General features: G+C 60.7%; 1 protein-coding gene across 3 annotated transcripts in view; it reads left to right on the forward strand.

Moving 5' to 3' along the window:
• The first annotated feature begins 6 nt into the window (after positions 1–6).
• The window catches only part of TBC1D16 (TBC1 domain family member 16), a 68,576-nt gene continuing 49,882 nt past the window's right edge, over positions 7–18,700 (forward strand). The window contains exons 1-3 of one of the 3 annotated variants that reach the window (XM_059380002.1): positions 7–58; positions 11,674–11,913; positions 14,565–15,153. In XM_059380002.1, coding sequence (XP_059235985.1) covers positions 11,736–11,913; positions 14,565–15,153 — 767 coding nt within the window. In that variant the 5' untranslated portion in view covers positions 7–58; positions 11,674–11,735. Of the gene's footprint in view, positions 59–6,762; positions 6,981–11,673; positions 11,914–14,564; positions 15,154–18,700 lie in introns of those variants that run through there. The other 2 variants (XM_059380001.1, XM_059380003.1) reach the window with 2 other exon arrangements.

Here is an 18,700-nt window from a genome sequence, read left to right on the forward strand (position 1 = left end):
CGGCGGCGGCGGAGGCTCCGGGACCCGCCGCGAATCCGGCCCCCGCTGCGGGACCCGGGTGGGTTTCGGGGTCCCGGAAGGGACCGCACGGTCGGGGGCCGAGAACCGGGAGTGGGGGAGCGGGCGGTGTCCCCTCCGCGGGGACGGGGCGGGGGCGCGCGCGGGGCGCTGGGCCTGGCGCGGCGGGGCCCGGGAGGAGCCCGGGTCCGGCCGCAGGCGCGGGAGGCGCGGGGCCCGGGCGCGAGCGGGACGGCGTGGAAGCCCTGCGGCTCGCGCAGACGCGCCCGGGACCCCCTCCGCGGCGGGTGCGGGCGCCCGGGCCGGGAGCGGACCTGATCCGGGGAGACGCCGTGCCCGCCTGCGTGGAGCCGTGGACCCGAGAACTTGCGGTCTTTGTCTTGCTGGATCGTCAGAGCCCGCGAGGGAGAACTTGGAGGGGCCGCCGCGTGCGGACGCGGCCCCCGAAGTGAGCCTCCCGGCCCTGTGGCGCGCTCCCGGCCTTGCGGGGCCTTGGGGTCGGCGGTCTGGCTGGAGGAACCGCGTGTAAGGAAACGCACGTCCCCCAGGCCCGGGCTCTTCCCCCTTGCTTCACTTAAAAAAAGAAAGAAAGAAAGAGTAGAAAAAAGGAGAAGGAAAAAAAATAGGCAATTGAAGACGGCTAAATATACGCTCAGGAGCTCTGCCAGAAGCCGGTGGATCTGAAATCCTGTTCTCGCACCCTCGGAAGCTGGTGTCGTATGTTGGCCACGATCTAGTTCAGATTCTCTCCGAGATGGAGAACGACTAGCACGTCCTGATGCCCGCTCGAAAGTTTGTCCTCCTGCCCCACCAGGTTCCTAGGAGGAGCGGGACTGGTCGCCCCCTGTCCCTCACAGGCGCCCCCTCCCACACTGGTCTTACCAATCTTTTTTTGCTTTGTTTTGTTTCACCACCTGGAAGGCCCAAGTTCTTGCATCCGGGAGGAAGGGAGACACGGTTCTCAGAAATGGCCGTGTGGGGTGGGCGCAGAAGGCGGAGCCCAGAAGTCCATTCCCAGTCTGCCAATGGGTGGATGAGAGAACTTTTAAGAATCTGTGTTGTCAGGTTTAGAAATTCCTTGGTTGAAATAGTAATTGATGAGTGACTCCTGAAGGCTTTGAAGAACCATGGAAACTTCTGTAAAGAGAGGATTATTGAAGCGCTCTTGGCTGGTAGTAGTAACTGGGGAGTTGAGCAGCCGCCCGTGTTGGTACCGGGAGGCGGGGGGATGCTGAGTGCCGTTATTACGTGTTCTGTGGCACTTATTGGCATGTGGCTTGTTGATGGTGGGCAAAATCTCAGGACGTGGTAGGTGAAAGTTCTTCAGGGAGTTAAAAAACCCTCCGGTGACGATGGTTGCTGTGTATATACTTTCTGATTATTACGCAGGAACTCACTTAGCCCCCAGAACAAACCCATAAAGTCAGGAGTGAGGTTATCCCCATAACAGAGGGGAACGCTGGGCCTTAGGGAGGTAAGTTCCCCAAGTTCATGCCCCGAGGACAGAACCGAGTTTGTGCATCCTCGGGCTCGGGATGCTGCAGCCCCAGAAACGGCTGTGCATGCTGCCCCCTCCCTTGGAAGAGGTGCCTGCTGTTCACATGCACACGCTCTTCCCTACCCCTCGTTTTGCAGACAGGAGAACACGGTTCCTTCTGCCCGATGAGTCATAAAAAAGCGAGGGAGTGGGAACGAATCCCATGTCACCACCAGCGGCTAGCATCCGTTCTCTTTCGTGCAGAAAGAGCCTCCTGGGGCCTCGGATAAAGACATCTGAGAAGGCAGCCGTGGGGTTTCTGGAGCCTACCTGCTCGCACAGGTCTCTCAGCCCTGGTTTGGGGTGGCTCTGTGCCATGGCTAAAGTGTGGCCTCCAAAGTGAACTGCTGGGTTCAGACGCCAGCCCTGGTCCACGGTACCGACTGCATTCCTCTGTGCCTGAGCCTCTCCGTCTGTGCCGTGGAGATCGTTGTAGCCACGTCCCGGGCATCGGTCATGCCGAGGACCTAGTGCCTGGCGCATACTCAGCATTATACTTTGTAACAAAATGTTATCAATGACCATCCCTTGGATTGTTCACAGTGAGCAAATTGGTAAAAACATTTTGATGTTGTTTCTTAATTCCTCGTGTGCGTGGTCCATCAGGCGGAAGCTGATCTGTACAGTCCCGGAGTTCGCCGCGTAGGAAGGGTGACGCTCTTCGCTTCGTAACTTCGCGGGGCGCTGGGTCCCACAGGCTGTTCCCCGGGACCAGGGTGCCCAGGCTGTCTGCAAGACAGACTCAGCTCGAGATTTGTCCACCTCCCCCTCCCCCGCAGCGGCGGGACCTCAAATTTCTCACAGGCCTGAATCTTCTCGTGTAAGATTAGCCACGTAGTTTCACACGGTGGGGACAGCATGGGGAGGACGGGCTTGCGGCTGCACAGTGAGGCAAGTGTAGCAGCTGGGGCCCAGGTGCGTTTTACTGATAAACATTGTGTTTCTACAAAACTGGTGAACGTCGGTGAGCCTGGTGCACAGACTTGAAAGCAGGAATCTGCAGCCTCCCCTCCCCCCAGATTCAGGGAAATAGTCTAGGAGATCTTTTTCATTTCACTTCAGTGGTGGTGGTGGTGGTGGGGTGTGTGTGTGTGTGTGTGTGTGTTTAAGGGTTTTTATTTACTCATGAGACACAGAGAGAGAGAGGCAGAGGGGGAAGCAAACCCCCTGCTGAGTCGGGGGCCCCAGGCAGGACTCGATCCCGGGACCCTGAGATCATGTCCTGAGCCGAAGGCACGTGCTTCCCTGACTGAGCCACCCAGGCACCCAGGGGTGGTGGTTTTTTGTTTTTTGTTTTTGCTGTTGACCACCTGTGTGTCCTTGGGCACTGGGTCTTGGGTCACTAAGAAATCTGTTTTGATGAGCTGTCCCATAATGTCCGACCTGAAGCATATCTTTTACTGTGTCTTCTGACCTGATAGAGACCTCAGGGAGGAGCAAGGTCTGGCTGCTTAAAGACTCAGTGAGATGCTCCCCAAGCCCTCACCCAGCAGGGTGGTGTGCCCTGCTCTTGCTGAACCTTGGACGACCAGTCTGTCCAGGTGTTTAAAGGTCACACACGTGATGAGCCACCCGGAGGGGTCCACCTGGCCGCAGGTGCACAGGCGCGGTGTCTACCACCGCAGTAGCCCACGTCGGTCCTAGTTTGTGCGCTTGGCTTTACGTGCTAGTTTTTCCACCCTGAGTGACCCAGAATGCACGAGTCTGGTAGATTGGTCGTTCCACCTCTGTCTTTCCAAAATTGGGGCCAAGGGTGTACGTAACAGAAGTCATTTTTACACTTTCCTTTGTCAAGTTCTGTATCTAAAATCTTAGGGGAACCATAGAGACGTCAGGTGCACCTAACCCACTGTTGGGTCGCTGGGTGGCTTCCTGGCTGGGTTTGCACCTTTCCTTGCTTTTGGGGGTCCAGTCCTTCCTTGTTCCTCGATCCTGGCTCATGTCTAAGGTCAGTTTCATCTCCCAGGCCCTACTTCCCCGGCTCTTTGGGGAGGAAATAGTGTTTTGGTATTTGCTGTCAAGGGGGCGCAAGCAGCAGATGGCCTCCTGAGTGAGAGGCAGAGGCCTTGGGGTTTTCCAGGGAGTAGGTGATAATCAAAGTGACAGCTGGGCCGCCGAAAGAGGGAAGTCACAGCGAAGCTGGCCATCCGCTCCCCCTCCTGTTTCTGTGACTGTCTTGTCTTTACAGCCTCTTAAAGGTCCTTTCCCAGATGGCAGTTGGTCCAAGCCTCCTGCCCTGGGGCTTCTGCCCTACACTACATTCCTTCCTTTTATTTTATTTTATTTTTAAGATTTTATTTATTTATTTGTCAGAGAGAGAGAGAGCGTGCACACACAAGCAGGCAGAGGTGGCACGCACAGGTAGAGAGAGAAGCAGACTCCCCACTGAGCAAGGAGCCCCACACGGGACTCAATCCCAGGACCCTGAGACGATGACCCAAGTCAAAGGCAGAGGCTTAACCCACTGAGCCACCCAGGAGTCCCTGTTCCTTCATTTTAAATACAAGCTGATCATCTTGTCCTCCCTTGTAGGCAGAGGCCCCGCTCACAGCGACCCTGCTTTTGGGTGATGATCTTCTCCATGGGCATCCTGAACGTGATGTATGTGTCGGGAAGACCCTTTTCTTCCACGACGGTTCCATAACGCGAAGGGGAGCACCACAGGGAGGACAGGCCATGTTAGCCCACAGGTCTCTTGTCCGCACAATGAGACTTGGAAGACCCAGCTTCCCCAAATCGTGTACCCCAAGGATTGGGTTCTGAGCCCGTCTACCTGTGGGGTGTAGATCCCCCTCTAAACTGCAGAGCTGGGGCTTCCGGGAAGGACCATGGCACACATGCCTGGGAGAGAGGGCTGGGGTCTCCTGGGACCGGTGTTAGCAGCAGACGTTGCGTGGGAGGAACATGATCCTTGTTTTTGTGTGTCTGGCTCCTGGTTAAATAGCATCGCCTGTTCCCCGCTCTGCGTTGATCCGGCTTTGGGAGCAAAGCGGGGGAACCGGTTCCTGCCAGCGCCGTGGCAAGGCCTATTGCGGTGTGCCCGTGCCGGGGTCGGGGCTGGGTCATCCCCTGTGGGCTCCTTCCCATCACACGTTCCCTAACGTGTCCAGCGGCCCTCCACCCCGCCCTGCCTCCCCCCACGCGGCGAGCGGCTGTCAGGATGGCTGTGGGCTCGAGCCTCCGGTCCGCAGGAACAAGCAGCCCCGGGACTCGCCGGGACCGCGCTCGCCCTGCTGACAGCTGCATCCCACGAGCCAGGTGGGCCCGAGACAGGTGCACGGCACAGAGCAGCGAACGGGAGAAGTCAAGCTCCTGCTCTTAGAGTGGCTGCCGGCTGCCCCATCTGTCTGGTCTTCCTAGGGAGGTTCCGGGAGAGAACTTTGCACCTTTGCTCCTGTTTGCTTTTCTGGTTGGCAAATGATGGGGCCCCTTAATGCCAGGACAGGAAACCAGGGCTCTGGGTGGAGGAGGAGGCCAAGGGCAGGCCCTGGCGTGAGCGCGCCCTTTCCTCCCGTCTGTCCTGCTGGGAGCCGTGTCCTCCTCTCTTCTGGCTCTAGACCTGGGGTCCCCCTCATATTGTCTAAAAGGTGGTCGCCCTGCATAGGCATTTGACAGTCGGGGGGTGAGTTAGAAGTCCATGCTTTCCTGCGTCTTTGCCGTGGCGTGCCGTGGCGTGTCAGTGGTAGAACGGCTCCCAGAGACGTCTGTGTCCAAATCCTGGGGACCTGGGACTCAGTTAGGGTCCGTGGCATTAAGGTTGCTCGGTCATCAACCATCCTAGAGATGGAGAGATTGTTCTGGATCCTCCGGTGGGACCAGTGCCGTCTCAGGGGAAAGGAGGGGAAAGACAGCGCCAGAGCTGTGTGCTGGGGTGGGGGTGGGGGAACCAGAATGGGCACCAGTAGCTTTGGAGGTGGAGGGAGGGCCAGGAGCCCAGGGCTGTGGGAGAGTCCAGAGGTGGTAAAGGTAGGGATGCGGATTCTCCCCGGAGGCGGCGCAGCCCTTCCCACACCTTGGTTTGAGCCGGGTGAGCCCAGGTGGGACTCGTGGCCTTCAGACCTGTGAGCTTATTTGTTTGGGTTTTCAGCTGTGGAATGTGTGGTGATGGGAAACTTTCAGCAGCCACGGAAAACCAGCGCGCAGGGGACGGCGGTGCCTTCCGAAGGCTCCTTTCTGGCTTCTCAGTGACTTAGGCTCTGTCTCTGGCCAGGACCCTTCTCCCCAGGTATAAATCACCAATTCCTGGGGAACGAATTTTGGGTAATGGATGTCTCCGCTTCACCCTGAAAATATTGGAGGAGGGCCCTGCACCAGCGCCACCACACTGAGCTCCACGGCCTCTGCTGCCTCTGGCCCGGGGCTGGTGGCAAGTGCTCCCGGGGCGTCTAGGAGCAAGTGCGGTCAGGGGAGACCAACCACCCCCTGCCCCTGGCCATGACCCAGCAGCAGGGCCAGGTCCAAACAGGGGTGTGAGATAAACACCTGCCCCCTTCTCCGCTGCCCACTCTCAGCCACCCCCAACCCCTGTCCTGGGTCCCCAGTTTCCCTTCCCCCGCAGGCTGCTGGCGGCTGAGAACCCGTAGTTCTGGAAGGTATTGGGAGAGCCACCAGGAGCGGGGAGGGCCTTCTGTGGAGGGAGCTCGGTGTCACGGACATGTGTGTGTGTTTTGAGGGGAGGCCAAGTTCTGTTCTTTCGAACGACACCATAGCCTATTGGCAAAAATCTGGCCCGACCTCGTGGTCACCATGGCTCAGAGCAGCACAGAGCTCGGCTTACCATCGTGGCTGCACAGATGGCTGGAGACCAGCCCCGCTGTTCTTACTTTATACCTTTTAAAATCACTACTTTCTTTCTTTCTTTTTTTTTTTTTTTTGCACCCGGAATGATGCTCATTCTGGATCTTGGCTTCCTCCATCTCCGGCTCCCTGTGCCGACCGCCAGGCTGGCAGCACTGTCCTTTCCGTCAGCAAAAACCAAGCATGTGGACCTCTACTGCAGGTGGCATTCTGGTGGGCACATCCGTCAGGAAGGGGTCTTGGACTCAGGAGCTTATCACCTAAAATCCACAAGACTGACGCGGGCGTGACCGTTTTAAAGTAGAAATGTTAGGGGAACGAATCGGAGGAGAATTAGGTTTTTATCTTCGTCAGGGGTCTACCAGGAGCGGCTTCCCTCTCCACTTCCCTTCTCTCTCGGGGATGGGGACGGCCCGGGACGTCGGTATGATGCGCTCTGAGCATCTCGGCTGCTGTTTTGATTCCAGCGAACGCCGAGTCCTTGCTGGGGGGAGCCAGGGAGCCGCTTCTGGCCGCGGGCTCCCCTCAGGTGAGAGGAGCTGATCTCGTGCGTCTCTGGATCTCTGCTAATGGCACTTAAAGGGTGTGCTGGTTGTGCGCCTGCCCCCAGCTCTGTCCGAGGTAGAAGGTGAGTAAGTCACCTGCCCAGAGACCCCAGACCCACAAGGGCACCTGGTGTTCTTGCTCAGAATCTTGTCCCCGGGAAGACGTTCTGGAGCACAGCTTTCTGGTCTACCAGGAGGGGTCGTTCCCTGTGCTCCTCCCACCCCCGCGGGTCACCAGGTCCCAAAGGTCACGGACATAAACTGCTCTGCAGGTTTTGAGTGAAGCCCTCAAGGTCATGCATCTTGCGGACTCAAGGACAGGAGGAAGACCCCCGTCAGGGCGTGCAGCTCTGGCCAGGCCCTGGCATTGCTACTGCTGCCCCTCGGGCTGCCTCTGGCGCCCAGCCCGTGTCCGGCCTCCATCCGCCGCAGTCCTCTCGGCCGGCATTCTCCGGGGGGCGGGCACTCTGGTCTCCGCCCTCTTTTTTAAAATTAAATTTTATTTTTTAGAGCGTTTTAGGTTTACCAAAAACAGTGCAGAGAGCATCTGGACACCCCTCTCCGGGTTCCACTATTACGGTAGTTTTCATCTCGGTCAGGGATACAGAGTGGTGCCCACCTGGGCCATTTTGAAACGTGCAGTTTCGTGGCACTGGGGCCGTTCACATCCTGCTCGCGTCCCCCTGGTGCCGCCTGCCGGGCCCTGACCCCTGCCCCTTCCCTTCCCGCCTGACCAGCCAGCTCTGCGGGGGGCAGGCCTCCCTCCTCCCTCCCCGTTCCGCCTCACCACTGCTCTGTGTCACGCCGTGGCCTCTTCCTGGACCTGTGCCCTGTTCTGGACACCTTGTCCATCTCCAAATTTCCTCGTTTCAAAGGACGCTAGTCACACTGGATTCCGGCCTCTCTAATGGCCTAATCCCAACCTGATCACCTCTGTAAAGACCCGTCTCTGAATACAGCCGCATTCCGAGGTGCTGGGCGGGGGGTTGGAGCTTCATCGTATGATTTGGGGGTTGGGGGAAGACACACGCTTAGACTCATTAACACGTGGGAGAATGCACTTACGCTGCGGCAGAAAGCAAGACTCCGGTCACCCCCGTGGGGCATCTTTCCTTTTTTATAAGACAGACACAGAGGATAGGAACGGACACGCGAACGGTTTGGGATCCTGCGATTTAAGGCACTTGTGTTCTTTGTGCTTCTCTGAGCTTGGTGCCTAATTTACAAAAAAAAAAAAAAAAAAAAGCATTCAAAAATAGGTCAAGGGCTCTCTCGGCGAGCCGTGTGGTAGCAGAGGCTGGGAACCGGGTTTCATGTCAATGAAGGCGGCTCACGGAGGAGCAAATGCATTTGGAGAGCGTGTGGGAAGTGTCTGAAGAGGGTGACTCTTTGTGGGGGCGTTTGACAGACACCCCCCAGGGTGCGGCCTGCCGCAGGACGCTCTGGGGCCGGAGCTGGGGGGCCTGTCCCCTGCCCACCCAGGTGGCGGGGGTGTGGTGGGAGCTGAACTCTGAGCACAGGGGACGAAGGTCTTAGGCGCCAAGTTTCTCTGCTCCCCGAGTGACCCGAACGCTCAGAACCCGTTTTCTCGTTTGCAGAACTTGCTTGTAGGAGGTCGCGAGGGCCAGAGTCTCAGGGCGGGAGAGCGTGCGGTCCGCGTCGGGTGTGCGGGGAAAGGGGATTGTGAGCTTGTGTTTTGGGACGCCCTTCAAACCTTCCGGCACGTTCTTCTGATTGTCCTCCGCGGTGGCAGACGTGTTCACTGAAGGGCGGTTTGGGTTCTGGACTCAGCCGACAGCTGTTTGCAGCCCCGTCGGAGTTAGCGAAGGGACACCAGGGGAGACCCCGAGGGAGCCGAGGCCTCGGCCGCAGTGTGGGTCCCGGCTGAGCTGCCCTTAACGCGAAACAGACCCCTGACTCCAGAGGCCGAGGGGACGTCGAGCAGCTCGTTTCCGCATGGATTATGGGCCGAAACGATCCTGTTTGGGGAATGAGGACTGAAATGAAAGTGTGTTACCAACGTTCGGCTTCCTCCTCGCTGTTCACTTTTTAAGACGTGGCTGGGGGATGTCAGCAAACCGGGCAGGGCTGTTCTAGAAAGAAGAGACTCATTTTCTTGTACGGCTCGTGAAGGGACCTTGTCGTTCTGGAACGATTCTGAAGGCTAAACATATTCTGGACAGCAGAGTCGTCGCTAGAATAACAATACCGACAGTTGCACAGACGACGCGATACGGAGGGCGTGTGATTGGTTTTTTTTTTTTTAAAGAATTTTATAGGTGCTGGGGCTTGCCTCCAAGTTCAGACCAGTGGGGGGCTTATGGGGTGGCCACCCCCTTGACCTGCAGAGGCCGGGAAGGCTTCCCGGAGAGGCTGGCCTGGAGGCAGTTGGGGTAGAGGGAGGGGCCGAGTATCCAGAAGGTGGCCTGAGCCAGGGGTCAGCTGTCGGCAGCCCATGGGCCAAATCAAGCCTTCTGCTTGTTTTCTGGTCTTGGAGCTAAGGTTGGGTTTTATATTTTTAAATGATTGGGAAAAAACTAAAAGAATTTTCTGTGAGGCATAGAGATTGGGAGATTCAGGTGAGAGTGTCTGTGAGTCAAGTCTCACTGGGTCACAGACACCCCTTCTGATTCCCGTCTGTGGCCGCTGCCACACGGTGGGACCGGCAGCCGCGGGGCCCGATGATTACTGAATGGTCCTTGAGGTCAGCTGGCTGCCCCCGGCCAGGGGGGTTGAGAGTATTGGTCTGGGGGAAGCCTTTGAAGGGTGGATTTGGGCCCTGGATACGACCAGGAGGGGAGTGATGTCCTTGGCTTGTGGCTGAGGCAGTGAGTGTCCCGGAACCGTGATTTTCAAGGCCATGTCGATATTGGGAACCCCGGTCATTCGGGAGAAGGGCGTGATGGATCTTTCTGGGTAAAGATGCGGACAAGGGAGGGTGACTTTCGGGCTGGCAGGAAGCCGTTAGAAGAATCCTGTGCTTGGGAGAGTTCGTGACTTTCTGGGGAGATCTGAGAACAGAGTTGAGGGCACGGGAGGGGCCCCCACAGGGCCGGGGGCTGAGGATCCGGCATGGAGCCCCTCTGGCCTCGGACAGGGAAGGGCACCCTGAGCCTGGCCCCCCTGCCCCACGAGCCTGTGCAAACCCTCCAGCAGAAAGAGCCTCACGTAGGGAACCCTGCAAACCAGCTCTGGGCTGGGGGAGAAGCGTCAGAAATGCAGGAGGTTCGAAGAGTTGCTGTCCTGCGGTGAGACAGACAGGACATAAAACTGCACGGCCGTCTTACTGAGTGGCATTAAGTCCCTTCACGCCGCTGTGGGGCCGTCACCACCATCCGTGTCCAGAACACTGTCGTCGTCCCAAACTGAAAATTTGGCCCCAAAACACTAACTCCCCATCCCGCCCCTCCCCCAGCCCCTGGCACCCAGCATCCCCGTCCTACGTTCTCTCTCTGTGATTCTGACCCACGACTCCAGTGGCCTCATGGACGTGGAATCCTACACTCTGTGTCTTTCTGTGCGTGGCTGACATCACCAGGCACAGTGTCCTTGAGGTCCACCCATGTGGCTGGTGGCTGAGTGTCCTTCCTTGAGGCCGAATAAGATCCCCCGTGCGGATGGACCCCGTTTAGTCTGTCCGTCATCGACGATGCTGTCGTACTGGCTCTCACCTCATTTCTTTTCTTTCAACGAGAGGAAGGCGATCCGGTGTCCCCGTCCCGGCCCTGCCCCGTGAGGCTGACCTGCACCTGCTCAGTGCGGGCTGCGTCTCGCACACGCAGCGCCTCTGGCGGGGGGCGGCAGGGTCTGCGCACACGAGCTCACTCCCGTGGCTCCGTCCACGGCTCCGCTGGGTGGCTGCGTTCTGGGGCTCGACTGATGTGAAGCGTCTGGCCGGTCCACACCACGAGCGATTTCTGACGGCTGGGCTTTCGGCTGGAATAAAAATTGCTTCGGGCCGTCTGCCGGGTGTTGGGCTTTCGTCCGGCCCTAGGACTCCTCCTCGATGAGCTCTCCCGCTCACTCTCCCGCGCATCGCCCTGCTCCTCCTGTCGGGGAATCGCGAGGAGTTCTGGATGCGTCTGGGTCGGTCCTCCAGTTTCTCGTTTACTGTTTTAATTTTTATTTATTTATTTTGTACTTTTTTACGTGATCTCAACACCCCATGTGGGGCTCAAACTCATGGCCCCGAGATCAAGAGTCACCCCGTCCTCTGAGCCGGCCGGACGCCCCTCTCAGTGCCGGGTTGTAGGCAAACTCGGGTCCTTGTGACACCCTTCCCAGCGGAGATGGCCCGTCACGTGTCAGGACATCAGGCCAGGCTGGGGGTGGAGGAGGCCTGGCAGGGCGATTGTAGGAAGGAGGTGCTCCCTGGGAAGCCCGGTGGAGGGGCTGAGGTTCAGGACGGGAGGGCTCGTCGACGCAGACGCAGACGCAGGGCAAAACTGAGCAGAGACAAGTCTGAGCGTTTCCTGGCATCACCATGGGGGAGCAGAGCGCCCGTGACAGGTGGTTGGGCCCCGGGGAGACGTGAGCCATGCCTGGAGTCATGGCGGGAAGGGCGCTGCTGGTGGCATCCGTGGGTAGAGACCGGGGTCGCCTTCAGCACTGAGAACGACCCGGCCCCAAATGTCCATGGTGCCACGTGGCCTCGTTTTAGCAGGACCCATCCTGGAGGTCAGCGAACTTCCATCTGTCTTGCGCTGGCCGGTGTGAGGCAGGACGCAGCGCCGAAGACACCCGGCCTGACGCGCCTCCTCTGTCTTTCTCCCCCAGCCACGTCCGGACGAGCCCCGCCTGGGCCGACGCGTGCAGAGGATGGAAGCACTCCCCCGGCAATGTCTCTGGGCCGCCTCCTTCGCCGGGCCTCCTCCAAAGCCTCGGACCTCCTGACCCTCACCCCGGGCGGCGGTGGCGGGCCCCTCTCCGTCCTGGATGGGGAGATCATCTACTCCAAGAACAACGTGTGCGTGCACCCGCCCGAGGGACTGCAGGGGCTCGGAGGGCACCACCCAGGTGAGCCCGAGAGATGGGAGGGCCTGGGCGGAGGGGCTTGGTTTCTTTCTAAAGTGCCCAAGCCCCAGCTTCGGAAAGCTTTGGGCCACTTCCCCATTTGTCCTGATTCCCCCATCTTCGAAGGGGCTGGTGACCTTTAACTTGTACACGTGGGGCGGGACGGCTTACGGGGAATCAGCCTCAGAAGAGGACATTAGGTCATGCCCAGCTGCTGGGAGCAGGGAGCCTGCAGGCAGGGATGCGGGCAGCCCTCCTCTGTGGGCATGGACTGGTACCCATGGGCCCCCTCCACTGTGGCACGACCACACCCCTTGAGCTAGGCCTGGTGGTTGCTTCGCTTCCCACAGCCGGGAAGGCCGTGATGAGAACCAGGTAGACTGTAGGGCAGGCCCCGGGAAGCACCAGTCCTGTCTCCACCTGTCCTCTAACCCCCCGGTTCTGAAATCAGGGCAGAAAGCATCAGCTGGAGTCTGCCGCTGGGAGATGCGGGGGCCATAGATTCATTCCCCTAGGGCCATGCCCGGGGCACACCAGCACCAGGGCCTCCGTGAGCTTGGGCTGGACACTGTTCCTGCAGTGACAGCAGCTTGGCGATCTTGTGCCAAGTCGCAGACAAAGAAACTGCCTCTTTCCCAGGGCTCAGGCTGTTTCCCGAGCCCTGCTGCGGTGGCCGGCCGCCCGGTGCTCCGCGGGGCTGCGGCTCACAGCACGGAGCAAAGCAGTCGCGGAGCAAAGCAGTCGCTTCTCTTCCAGGTCGGGTACTGGACTGTGGCTGTCCTCGGGCCGGGGCGGGTCTGAGGCTGTTAGATCCGGTCATAGCAACGGGGCACTGACCTCCCTCAGCCCCGCTTGCCTCCCACGGGAAAGACAAAATGATGGGTCAGTGATACCCAAGTCCTGTGTCCTTTGTCGCTTCTGCCGACGGCTGTGACAAGCACATGGTTTGCCTTATCTGTACGTTACCCTCCTGAGAGTGCCGGGAGCTGGGACAGGCCTCTGTTTTGGACGAGGAGGCTGGTGCTCAGAGAGGCTGGGCCGTTCCCAACGCTAGCCCGGGGAGGAGGTGGGACAAGGGCAGGCTCTGGGCGATCTTTGTTCTTCCCTCGGCCTCCCCGGGCTGCTGGAGGGCCCTCGGGGCCCCCAGTGCACCTGCGGGGGGCCGGCTGCGGCCTGTGGACTCGCCCACCCAGCACAGACAGAAGCCCCACACCAGACGTCAGACATCGAAAAGTTAACAAATGACGGTCAGGCCTGAGCACTTTGCTGTATGCAAATTATGCGTCTGCAAAATACTGAATGAGTGAATTAAAAGACAAAATGTTTAAATTACGTTAATGAACTGGTCCTACCTGGGTGAGTCTGTCTTTGTAGCCCCTGACGGTCGGGTGCGGGTTCGGAGTCTTCAGCCCCCACAGGTCCCAAAGCAGGAGAGTCCGCCTCCAGCCCAGCTCTGTCCTGCACTAGAAGGGACCACAGGCACCCACATGGGGACACCCCAGCCTGCCCACAGCCCCCACAGACAGCTCAGGAGCAGGCCCTGGGAGCCGGCTCCAGGCCATGTAGACAGGGAATTCTAGCGTCCTGCAGTGCGCTCTGGTGGCGTGTGGCCCTGGACTCCTGACCACGGGGCCAACTCTGAGGGTTCGAGGAGGGGACAGAGGTTCTAGGGCCGGATCTGAGAGTGTCAGCTCTTCTGGTCTCAGTCGGAAAGAACAGCACAGCCCTGGGAGAACGTCGTGCGGATGCCGCCGTGATGGAAGGCCCCGGGGTGAGGGCAGAGTCCTGGGGCTCCCCTCCCCGTCCCCGAGCCACAGGATCTGAGGGTATGAAACACGTGGCCTCCTCTGCTCCTTACCGTTATCCCGGAGTGTCCCCACCTCTTCTGGAAATGGGAGCGAGGCTCAGGAGACTGGTGCAGGTTCTCAGAGCTCCGGGGGATGTGACTGACGGCCCAGTTCGGCCCCGGGGGCTTTCTAGAGCAGAGACCAGGAGGCCTGGGCACCTGGCATGATCAACCCAGGAGTCAGGACATCCTGAAGTGTCAGGAAATGCCGCTTGTCCCCAGACTGAGCATTCGGGGACCCAGAGAGCCCACCCACTGGCAGCCGCCTCTGAGGGGCACCGCTCTTCTCTGGCCCTGTCCATGGTCTGGTGCCTGACATCGGGGACGCCCCTCCTTCCAGAAAGCTGCATTAAAGAAGACACACCGAGACCCCAACTGACTGGAAAACGCCCAACACCCTTCTTTGGATTTATTTTGTATGAGACAGAAATAAAGTCCGCAGCTTCCGTCACTCCCAGGCGTGGTGAAACGGGGCTCCTGGGCCCCTGGGCTCGCCCAGACCTGGAGGCTGGCTGTGGGGAGGGAAGTTCCGGGGCTGCCGGACCGTGGCCGGGGTGGGGCTCTGAGCAGGAGGAGGGCTCCCCAGGCATGGGGAAGTGGCAACAGGCCACTGCCTGGGAGCCCGGTCCCTGAATCGGCTACGTGCCCCCGTTTTCACTCACTGAGCCGACCGCGCCCCTGGCCACGCTGTCCTCGGGGCCGGGCTGTCTGGCCGGGTCCTGTCCTGGCGGCCCAGGGCGGGGCCTTGACCAGGAGCCAGACAGAGGCGCCGCGGTCCCTAACGCACCTGTCCTCCCGACCCTGGCAGGATACCTGTGCCTGTACGTGGAGAAGGACGAGCTGCTGGGCAGCACCGTCATCCTCGCGTGGGTCCCCAACTCTCGCATCCAGAGGCAGGACGAGGAGGCGCTGCGCTACATCACCCCCGAGAGCTCGCCCGTGCGCAAGGCGCCCCGCCCACGGGCCCGGCGCGCCCAGAGCCTGGGGACCCCCCACCAGCCCTCCTCTACGGAGCCCAGGCCTGCCCTGACCCCCAGAGATGAGGACGCCCTGGTGGTGGCACAGGGCAACCCAGACGCCGGGCTCGTCAGCCCCTCCCCCCCTTCCGAGGACGGGGAGAAGCTGGCCCGGGGCTTGGGGGTGGCCCCCCCGCCGGCCCACAGCGACTCCGGGATCCTGTCGGCCGTCAGTTCGCAGGACGGGGCGGAGGAGGGGCGGGAGCCGCGGCCCGAGGCCAGCGAGGAGGAGGGCTCCCTGGAGCTGTCGGCCGAGGGCGTGAGCAGGGACAGCTCCTTCGACTCCGACTCCGACGCCTTCTCCTCGCCGTTCTGCCTCTCGCCCATCAGCGCCGCCCTGGTGGACAGCGGCAGCTCCGTGTTCCTGGACAGCGAGAGCGGGTGAGTCCTGAGTCCGACCCGCAGGGCCTGCCCTGCGCCTCGTGGGGGGCGATGGCGAGAGTCGAGGCTTTACTCCCTGAGGGCTGTGGGCGGCCTGCGTCTCGCCCTACCGGGGTCCGGCTCTCCTGATGCCAGGGCCTCGGCCCCCGTGTCCCACCACTGATGCTGCTCAAGGAGACGGTGAAGGACCCGCGGAGGGGGGGTTCTGCCTTCTCGCCCGTCCCCTTCCCCTCGGCGGCCTCACCTAGGATAAGCCGTGCCTACAGGGTGGACCTGCCCTGTAACCCAGGCTAAACCCCATGGGCCCAGGCCCTGGGAATCCTGGTGCCCCAGTTCGCATCAGTGGGGGGACAGTGGCTTGTGGCCATCCCACAGACCCCAGGCAGGCTTGGAGACTCCTGGCTGGTAGCCCAAGGCCTTTGGGGTTGCAGCCAAACCAGGCATGTGGCCCAGCCCCCGCATCCCGGGGGAACCTTAACCTTTCTGCCCAGACCCTTGAGCTCTAAGAGGCTGGAGCACAGTCCTGGGGGTGATGTTCTTGTCACTCCCTCTGTAGCCTGAGAGCCCAGGGACACCCGATGCTGGCTCAGGCCACATCCTGTTCTGGGTGTACCTGACCGGAGAGGGTTGTCACAGCCGGTAGCAGCCACCACGCAGCATCATGAAGGGGCCGCAGGGCATTGCTGGGGTGGGCGTGCCCAAGGCTCGGGAACAGCGGGCTTGCACTATCCTGGAGAGGCCAGGGCCTGCGCAGGCCGGGCCACCCCTGACCTCGGCAGCCCCTTCTCATGCTCCGGGCAGGGTCCTTGCTCTCATTAGGTTTCTGGGTGGACAGTGGTCACGCCCCTAAGCCCTGCTGTGTTCAGCTGGCACGTGATCACCAAACTCGAGCTGTGAGCTGGGCGCGGGCGAGGTTGGAGGCCTCAAGCACTGGGGTGGGCACCAGGCTTGTGCGCCTCGGGCAGCTCCCGCTTACGCTCACAGCTACCTGAGACCCCGCGGGCGGGTCCTGCCATCACCGCCCCCCGCCACTCACACACACCCAGAAAGGGAAAGCGAGGCTCGGAGAGATTATGTAACTTGCTGGAGGTCGCAAAGCCGGCACGCTAGAGGAGCTGGGTTTGAGCCCAGCTGGCTCTGCCCCAGACCCGGAGCACACGAGGTCACACAGGACGGACAGAAGCGGGGAGCAAAGGAGTAGGAATCTGAGCTTCTTGGGTTTTTTCCTGGTTTTATCCCCTCAATACGATGCGGTCCACTGGAGCCTGGGAGTGGCCTTGTAACCGCTGTCCACGTCCCAGAGAGTGCCTGTGGAGGGGAGCGCCGTGCCCCCTGTGCACTGAGCTGTGTGGGGGTCCCCACCAGAACCGGCCTGGGATCCAGAACAGCCTGGCTTCCCGCCGCGGGGCTTGGCCGGAGCTCCCCCTGGTGGTGCCACCGGCCAGCGCAGGGAGACCTGCAGGTGCTGGTCACAGGCCCAGGTGGCGGGGAGTCCCGAGTTCCATCTTGACTGTGACTCAGGTGTGCTGGGCCTGGCCTTTGGTCTCATGGCAGAGGTCGTAGTGGCAGAACCGGAATCAGGGCCTGATGTAATGGGCCCCGTAGGGACCCCAGTCGCGTAAGGAGCTTGGATTGGGAGTTCGGGAGACCTGGCCGGCATGAGCCCGGGAAAGCACTGTGTCTTCTTAGAACCTCCGTCTCCTCATTCGTAAGAGGAGGATAGTAACCTGTTTTATGGGGTTACCTTGTGAGTTCACTGCAGGCTGCTTGCCCCTGCCCCCCGCCTTGCTGGGTCTGCACGCCGGCTGCCTGTGGGCACCTCCCAGGGGACACGTCTTACTCTCCTCATGGCCAGGCGATTCCAGATGCGTCTAGACTGGAGGTTCTCACCTGGGGCCGAGTCTGCCCTAAGGGACACATGGCAGTCTTGGGACACATTTTGATTGGCCTCTGGTGGCTGGAGGCCAGGGTGCTGCCGAGCACCCCACATGCCCGGGACAGCCCCCCATACAGCGCGGTCCTGTGCGCGTCTCAGTGCTGAGGCTGAGAACCCTCCCAGACACGGGGCGGCCCCAGAGTAGGGAAATTTTGTTTTCCTAATTGTGGTAAAATGCACATAACACAAAACTTGCCGCTGTAACCAATTAAAACTGTCCCATTCCATGGCCTTTAGCACTCTGTGTTGGGCAGCAGTGACTGCTGTCAAGCTCCCGAACATTTTCCTCACCCCAAAAGAAGCCCCACACGCGCTAAGCCGCTACTCCCCCTCCGCCCTCCCCCAGCCCCGGCGGCCACTCCCCCACCGTTCTGGACGTTTCCTGTAAGTGGAATCACGGCATAGGCGGCCATTCGTGTGTGGCTGCTTAGACCGAGCACGGTGGCCCTGATGTCCCTTGACGATGTCCCTGACGTGGGCCTCCTCTTCGTGGCTGGCTGTCACTCCAGGGGACTCCAACGGCGGCTGGATGCCAGAGCCCCGCTCTGTACCACGTCAGGCCCCCAAGGGAAAGCGGGGGGTCTCTCCGGAGCTGGGGTTCTGAGGCCACGTTAGGAGGCCTCTTGGTGTTAAGGCTCCCGGAGCCAAATGTTTGCATTCCAGAACCCCGGGCCCCCCAATTCCCTTTGGGGTCATCTGTTTGCTTGGAGCTGCTTCACAGACAGTGGGCCGATCTTTGGGCGTGTGCAGCCGGCCGTGGTGTGGTCGGGACGGGCCATGTCTATCAGAGAGACCCTGCAGATCGCGACACGTGCTCTTCAGGCCCGAGCAGTCCAGTTAGGCTGAGGCTTCGTGCTGCAACGGGATGGAGACGGACGGGAGCCCTCGTGGCCTCCTGGCCGGGAGCCTGTGCTCAGCTGAGGTGGGGGCAGGGCCGAAGCGGACACGGCCTGCGTCCCACATGGGACCTGATGGGTGTTCCAGGGAGGCACCCTGGTTCCTGACCCAGCTGCGCGTGACAGGTCGCTGGGGGCCTTAAAAAGCAGGTGTGGATTCTGGAAGGGGCTGGGGTGGGCCTTGGAATCTGCATTTTCCCGGGCCATTGTGACAAGCGAGGGCCAGCTCTGGGCGCTGGGCACATTCACTTGCCCCTTTCCTCTCCGAGCCACCACACCAGAGACCGTGGAAGCAAGGGGACGGCTCCTCCACTCCCTCCCGCCGCCACGCAGTGCCCACACGGTGATGGGGCTGGAAATCCTGCACCGAAGGGTCCGCATGCGGGACACTGTAGACCAGGCACTCTGCGCCCGGCTGCAGGTGAGGACGCCCCGGGTAGCCTTGGAAACGCCTCCTGCCCGGGTGGCAGCCACACCTCCAGCTGCCGGGAGCGGGGCCCAGGGGTTTGCGGTGTGGCTGCCTGGTTGAGACCCGCAGCTCTGAAGGGGACCCCAGGAAGAGAGGCGTGGTCCGTGAGCCCCGGACTGAGAGGGCGTCTGGAGGAGGTCCAGAATGCCGGCATTGGCTAGAGCAGCCACCCCGCAGCTGGGCTTGGCTTTGAGGACTAGCATGTGCCCATAGCGGCTCCTGGAGCCAAGGGTCCCACTGTAACTG

The sequence above is a fragment of the Mustela nigripes genome, chromosome 16 (assembly GCF_022355385.1).
Source record: "Mustela nigripes isolate SB6536 chromosome 16, MUSNIG.SB6536, whole genome shotgun sequence".
In the NCBI taxonomy this organism is placed as follows: domain Eukaryota; kingdom Metazoa; phylum Chordata; class Mammalia; order Carnivora; family Mustelidae; genus Mustela; species Mustela nigripes.